This window comes from Amblyraja radiata, chromosome 29 (genome assembly GCF_010909765.2).
Source record: "Amblyraja radiata isolate CabotCenter1 chromosome 29, sAmbRad1.1.pri, whole genome shotgun sequence".
Taxonomy (NCBI): domain Eukaryota; kingdom Metazoa; phylum Chordata; class Chondrichthyes; order Rajiformes; family Rajidae; genus Amblyraja; species Amblyraja radiata.
Genome location: NC_045984.1, coordinates 33,133,757 through 33,140,671, shown reverse-complemented (window position 1 = coordinate 33,140,671; position 6,915 = coordinate 33,133,757). Strand labels below are relative to the sequence as shown.

Here is a 6,915-nt window from a genome sequence, read left to right as displayed (position 1 = left end):
TTGGTATGTTGGGATGCATGGCCTGATGGGATGGGCTGGTCTATCTATTTGGGGCAAATACTCATTGCACTGTTGGGATCAATGCTCACTGTTGGGACAGGTTGGTCTGATGGTCTATTGTTATGGGTTGGCCAATTGGAACAGGTTGGTCTATTGGAATGGGTTGGTCTGTTGGGATGGGGTTGTCTATTGGAGCCAATGCTCACTGTTGGGATGGGTTGGTCTGATAGGATGGGGTTGGTCTGATGGGATGGGTTGGATTGGTCTAATGGGGTTGGTCTGAAGGGACGGGTCGGGCTATGGGGGTGGCTCAGAGCCCCTGCTAACTCACCGTAAGCGAACGAGATGGGATGGTCTATTGGGGTTGGTCTGATGGGACGGGTTGGTGTGATGGGGATGGGGTTGGTCTATTGGGGTTGGTGTGATGGGGGTGGGGTTGGTGTGATGGGATGGGTTGGTCTATTGGGGTTGGTGTGATGGGGATGGGGTTGGTCTATTGGGGTTTGTGTGGTGGGGGTGGGGTTGGTCTATTGGGGTTGGTGTGATGGGACTGGTTGGTGTGATGGGACAGGTTGGTGTGATGGGATGGGTTGGTCTATTGGGGTTGGTGTGATGGGGGTGGGGTTGGTCTATTGGGGTTGGTGTGATGGGATGGGTTGGTCTATTGGGGTTTGTGTGATGGGGTGGGGTTGATCTATTGGGGTTGGTGTGATGGGGGTGGGGTTGGTCTATTGGGGTTGGTGTGATGGGATGGGTTGGTCTATTGGGGTTTGTGTGATGGGGTGGGGTTGATCTATTGGGGTTGGTGTGATGGGGGTGGGGTTGGTCTATTGGGGTTGGTGTGATGGGATGGGTTGGTCTATTGGGGTTGGTGTGATGGGGGTGGGGTTGGTCTATTGGGGTTGGTGTGATGGGGGTGGGGTTGGTCTATTGGGGTTGGTGTGATGGGGGTGGGGTTGGTCTATTGGGGTTGGTGTGATGGGGGTGGGGTTGGTCTATTGGGGTTGGTGTGATGGGGGTGGGGTTGGTCTATTGGGGTTGGTGTGATGGGGGTGGGGTTGGTCTATTGGGGTTGGTGTGATGGGGGTGGGGTTGGTCTATTGGGGTTGGTGTGATGGGGGTGGGGTTGGTCTATTGGGGTTGGTGTGATGGGGGTGGGGTTGGTCTATTGGGGTTGGTGTGATGGGGGTGGGGTTGGTCTATTGGGGTTGGTGTGATGGGGGTGGGGTTGGTCTATTGGGGTTGGTGTGATGGGGGTGGGGTTGGTCTATTGGGACCAATGCTCACTGCAGGGCACTGGTTGGTTGAGCAGGCGAGGCCCCGCCCCCTGAGCGCGCGCGCATGCGCGGCGTTGCCGGTGACGTCACCACGCAGGGCGGCGGGCGCGGGGTGAGAGGTCGCGGGCAGACAGACGCAGGGACGCCCATGATTCCCATATGTCCGATAGTCTCGTTCGCCTACGGTGAGTTACCGGGGCCTCGGGGCCGCCCGCCCGCGCCGCCTCCTGTCTTCCCGTCAGTGGGGAGCCGGGCGCGGGGGGTGGGGGCCCGCTGCTGGGCGGTGAGCGCTGGCGGAGGCCGGGCCGGGTGGGGCTGGAGCTGGGGTTGGGCCTGGAGCTGGGGTTGGGCCTGGGGCCGGGGTTGGGCCTGGGGCCGGGGTGAGGAGCGGGGCTGGGCCGCAGCCTTGTCCCGGTACCGCCGTCGCTTCCCCCTCCTTCCGCTCCCTCCCGCCGGAAGTGTCCGTGATCGACGGTCCCCCACCCACCCACCGGAAACACGGACCATGGCGGCCGACACTTCCGGTTCCGGGCTTCACTGGTTCTTGGTTTCTTGGTCCTCCAAAATATTCCAAATGGAATTTAAACTGGAGGTGGTGAAGGGAGGGCTTAAGCCAGAAAGGGTTATTGGGAAGCCTGTTGCAAAGAATAGGCACAAAATGCTGGAGAAACTCATTGGGTCAGGCAGCATCTGTGGAGAAACTCAGTGGGCCAGGCAGCATCTGTGGAGAAACTCACTGGGTCAGGCAGCATCTGTGGAGAAACTCACTGGGTCAGGCAGCATCTGTGGAGAAACTCAGTGCGTGCAGCAGCATCTGTGGAGAAACTCAGTGGGTGCAGCAGCATCTGTGGAGAAACTCAGTGGGTGCAGCAGCATCTGTGGAGAAACTCAGTGGGTGCAGCAGCATCTGTGGAGAAACTCAGTGGGTGCAGCAGCATCTGTGGAGAAACTCATTGGGCCAGGCAGCATCTGTGGGGAAACTCAGTGGGCCAGGCAGCATCTCTGCTTGCTCCGCAGGCACTTCCCACCCCCTCCCCAGGTACTTGCCCCTGCAACCGCAGGAGATGCAACACCTGTCCCTTCACCTCCCCCCCTCGACTCCATCCAAGGACCCCAACGGTCTTTTCAGGTGAGGCACCTCGTCTGCTGTATCCACAGTTCCAGGTGTAGAGTCCTCTTTATTGGCAAGATCAAGCGCAGGCCCTGAACACCTCCACTCAGTCCGCCTAAACCTACCTGATCACCTGGTTGCTAAACACTTTAACTCCCCCTCCCATTCCCAAATGGACCTGTCTGTCCTGGGCCTCTACTGTCAGAGTGAGGCTTAATGCAAATTGGAGGAACAGAACCTCATGCTTTGATTGGGCAGCTTGCAACCCAGTGGTATGAATTTTGATTTCCCTACCTTCACGAAATCCGTGCTTTCCTTCTCTCTCCGTCCCTCCCCCATCCTAATTCTCTGACTAGTTTCACTGTCCGATTAATTTTACTGATTGTATGTCTCCTTGTCACCTTCCCCTCCGCTAACAATGAACCATTCCACATTTCCATCTGTCATTTTCATACCTTACCCCTCCACATCTCTAGACTCCCTCACCCCTGACTCTCAGTTTGAAGAAGTGTTTCGATCCGAAACATCACCCATTCCTTTTCTCCAGAGGTACTGCCTGTCCCGCTTAGGTACTCCAGCATTTTGTGTCTATCTCTGGAGGACAAGGATAGGTACAAAGTGCTGGAGTAACTCTGTGGGTCAGGCAGCATCTCGGGAGAACATGGATAGGTAACATGTTGAAGAAGAGTCCCGACCTGAAATGTCGCCTATCCTTTTTCTCCAGAGATGCTATCTGATCTTCTGAGTTACTCCTGCATCTATGGTAAATTGTGGAACTAGCTAAACGACTAGGGTGGAGGAAGGGGACAAGGGAGGGGAGGGGATGTAGGTTGAAAAGACTAAACTGCATGGGAAACTGGTACACATGCATTTAAAAATAAATTCTGCACCAAAACAATGCAGAAAGAAAGATGCCAGTTTACAAAAAAAAGGACACAAAGTGCTGGAGCAACTCATCGGGTCAAACACTAGTTTTGTTTATTTTCACGTGTACCGAGGTACAGTGAAAAGCTTTTTGTTGTGTGCTATTCGGTTAGTAGAAAGTCTGCATGAATATAATCAAGCTGTTCGCAGTGTACAGATACAGTGTAAAGGGAATAATATTTAGGGCAAGATAAAGTCTGATTAAAGATAGTCCGAGGGACTCCAATGAGGTAGATGGTAGCTCAGGACCACTCTCTAGTTGGTGAAAGGACGGTTCAGTTGCCTGATAACAGCTGGGAAGAAACTGTCCCTGAATCTGGAGGTGTGCGTTTTCATACTTCTATACCTCTTGCCTGATGGGAGAGGGGAGAAGAGGGAGTGACTTCAGGCTCCTGGCTTCACCAGGTTCAAAAATAGCTTCTTCCCAACAACAATCAGACTCATGAACACTGTACAACACTAAACTCAACTATGAACTTCTATAGGATATCTTTGATTGCACAAAGAGTTCATCTGAAGAAGGGTCTCGACCCGAAACGTCAGCTATCCTTTTTCTCCAAAGATGCTGCTCGACCCGCTGAGTTACCCCAGCACTTTGTGTCTATCTTTTTACACACCGGTATAATGGCTATTAATTGATTGGATTTTTATTATTATCTATGTGTATAGTAGTGTATTACGTTTACAGGCCTGCATGTAAGAATGTCATTGTTCCATTATCGGTACATGTCAGAATTTAACTGTTGACTTAGCAAAGATGGACACCAAATGCTGGAGTAATTCAGTTATGTCGGGCATTTCTGGAGAAAAAGGATGGATGATGTTTTGGGTTGGGACTCTTCAGATACACGTATCATGCCTTGATTTTCAGACCGGGATCCCGACCCAAAATGTCACCCACCCATTTTCTCCTGACCCGCTGAGTTACTCCAGCACTCTGTGTCTATTTGGTTTTTTTTTGTGGTGGAACGCTTCTCTGTCCGAGGAAGTGTCCCAACCCAAGAGGTCACCGGTGCATGTCCTCCAGAGGTGGTGCCTGGCCTGTGGGGTTACTGGGGTTGTGTGTGGATTGTCATTGTTCATTGAAGATAGACACAAAATGCTGGAGTAACTCAGCGTGACAGGCAGCGTCTGGAGAGAAGGGAGGGGTGACGTTTTGGGTTGAGACCCTTCTTCAGACTGAGAGTCAGAGGGAAGGAAGTCTAGATATATGGAAGGGTATGGTGTGAAAACCACAGATCAAAGCAGACGATGATAAGGAAATGTAGAATGTAACCCTTCATTCAAGTAACCTTTGCATCTCTCCGTCCCTCCCCCACCCTCGCTGTTGTACTAGTTTCAATGTTGTCCTGGCGAGTTTCATTGTATAACTCGTTTTCACCAAGCCCACAACCGACAATGGACTTTCCTTGATCACTGTTACTTTTTGCATACAAGTTCATAAGTGATAGCAGATTAGGCCATTTGGCCCATCAAGTGAGTATTGCAGCTTAATTCTGGTTTATGCCAAGGCCCGACCTAATACCCCAGTCACGTATAAATCCCAAAACAGCAGCCTAGTCATTTATATCACGTTGAGTAAACATGGTATAAGATGCAGCTATTAGTAAGACACCTTGAGAATATAGATTATTATAAAAGTCCATCTATTTTCCTAATGTCATAGAAACATTGATGAGAAAAACATTTTTCACACAGAGACCGAGATGAGAAAAACATTTTTCACACAGAGACCGAGATGAGAAAAATAAATTTCACCCAGAGAGTGGTGAATCTGTGGAATTCTCTGCCACAGAAGGTAGTTGAGGCCAGTTCATTGGCTATATTTAAGAGGGAGTTAAATGTGGCCCTTGTGGCTAAAGGGATCAGGGGGTATGGAGAGAAGGCAGGGATGGGATACTGAGTTGGATGATCAGCCATGATCATATTGAATGGCGGTGCAGGCTGGAAGGGCTGAATGGCCTATTCCTGCACCTATTTTCTATGTTTCTCTAAGGAATAGGAATATAATTAGACCATTTAGTCCATCAAGTCTACACCACAATTCGATCATGGCTGATTTATCTTTCCCTCTCAACCCCCATAACCCCTGGCACCTGTACTATCTTTCATTCATTTATTCTATATCTCTCTACATCACCATCTATATCTCTCATTTCCCTTTCCCCTGACTCTGTCTGAAGAAGGGGTTTGACCCGAAACGTCACCGAGTCACCAGTCGAATTATTTGCCACAGAAGGGATGTGGAGGCCATGTCAATGGATATTTTTAAGGGTAGAAATAGATGGATAGATTCTTGAGGTTATGGGGAGATGGCAGGAAGGATAGATCAGCCACGATTAAATGGTGGAGCAGATTTGATGGGCCGAATGGCCTAATTAGAAACATAGTAAAATAGGTGCAGGATTCGGCCCTTCGAGCCAGCACCCCCGTTCAATGTGATCATGGTTGATCATCCAAAATTCAAGAGAGTTTATTGTCATGTGTCGCAGATAGGACAATGAAATTCTTGCTTTGCTTCAGCACAACAGAATATAGAAGGCATGAATACAGAACAGATGTGCGTCCATATACCATTGTATAAATATATATACACACATCAATAAATGAAACAGATAAAGTGTGAAATCAGTACCCCCTTCCTGCTTTTTCCCCAAATCCCCTGAGCTAAGATTCTGCTCCTGTCACTTATGACCTTAACCATGTTGTCCAAGATGCTGTCTGTCTGCCCGACCCACTGAGTTACCCCAGCACTGTGTGTGTGTGTTTGTGTCTTGTCTCCACATTGTACGTTGTCCGCCGGCTCGGTGCTAATAAAGTTTCCTCTCCCCCACGTGACCAGTGCCCGGCCGGTTGGGCGAAGACGCCAAGATGGCGGCGAGTAACTACTACGGCTTCGCGCATGGCGGCGCCCAGTACAGGTACGGGCAGCGGGGCGGGCGGGGCAAGAGTGAGCCTCCTTATCCCCTCCCTCTCCTCATCCCCCTCATCCCCTCCTCCCTCCTCATCCCCTCCCTCTCCTCATCTCCCTCCCTCCCTCCTCATCTCCCTCCCTCCCTCCTCATCCCCTCCTCCCTCCTCATCCCCTCCTCCCTCCTCATCTCCCTCCCTCCTCATCTCCTCATCCCCCCCCCCTCATCCCCGTCATCCCCTCCCTCTCCTCATCCCCCTCATCCCCTCCTCCCTCCTCACCCCCTCCTCATCCCCCTCCCTCTCATTCCCTCCCTACCCCCTACTCCCCCCTCATCCCCTCCTCCCTCCTCATCCCCCTCCCTCATCCCCTCATCCCCTCCCTCTCCTCATCTCCCCTCCTCCATCCTCATCCCCCTCCCTCTCATTCCCTCCCCCTCCCTCATCCCCTCTCTTTCCCACCCCTCCCTATCCCCTCATTCCCTCCCTCTTCACCGGATCCTTCAATACGCGGCGACCACCGGTACCTCCCTCTCATCTCCCCCTCCCCCTCCCCATCCTGGGGGGGGGAACTCTGTGACTGTGTGTGTGTGTGTATAAAATGGAGGAGGCGATGGCCCTGGGATCCGCTCCCCCCGCCAGGTGTGCAGAAACACTGGGCATATTCCCCATCCCCTGCTCCACGCTGGGGCA

General features: G+C 51.9%; 1 protein-coding gene across 5 annotated transcripts in view; it reads left to right on the top strand.

The window, feature by feature from the left end:
• Positions 1-1,326: 1,326 nt before the first annotated feature.
• LOC116989659 (zinc finger RNA-binding protein-like) overlaps positions 1,327-6,915 on the top strand; it is a 61,807-nt gene continuing 56,218 nt past the window's right edge. For 4 of the 5 annotated variants that reach the window (XR_004416278.1, XM_033047244.1, XM_033047242.1 and 1 more), the window contains exons 1-2: positions 1,327-1,462; positions 6,155-6,233. Coding sequence is in view for 4 of the 5 variants with exons in the window: in XM_033047244.1 (XP_032903135.1) it covers positions 1,342-1,462; positions 6,155-6,233 (200 nt within the window). In the remaining variant the exon portion in view is untranslated. The remainder of the gene's footprint in view (positions 1,463-6,154; positions 6,234-6,915) is intronic. The other variant, XM_033047246.1, reaches the window with a different exon arrangement.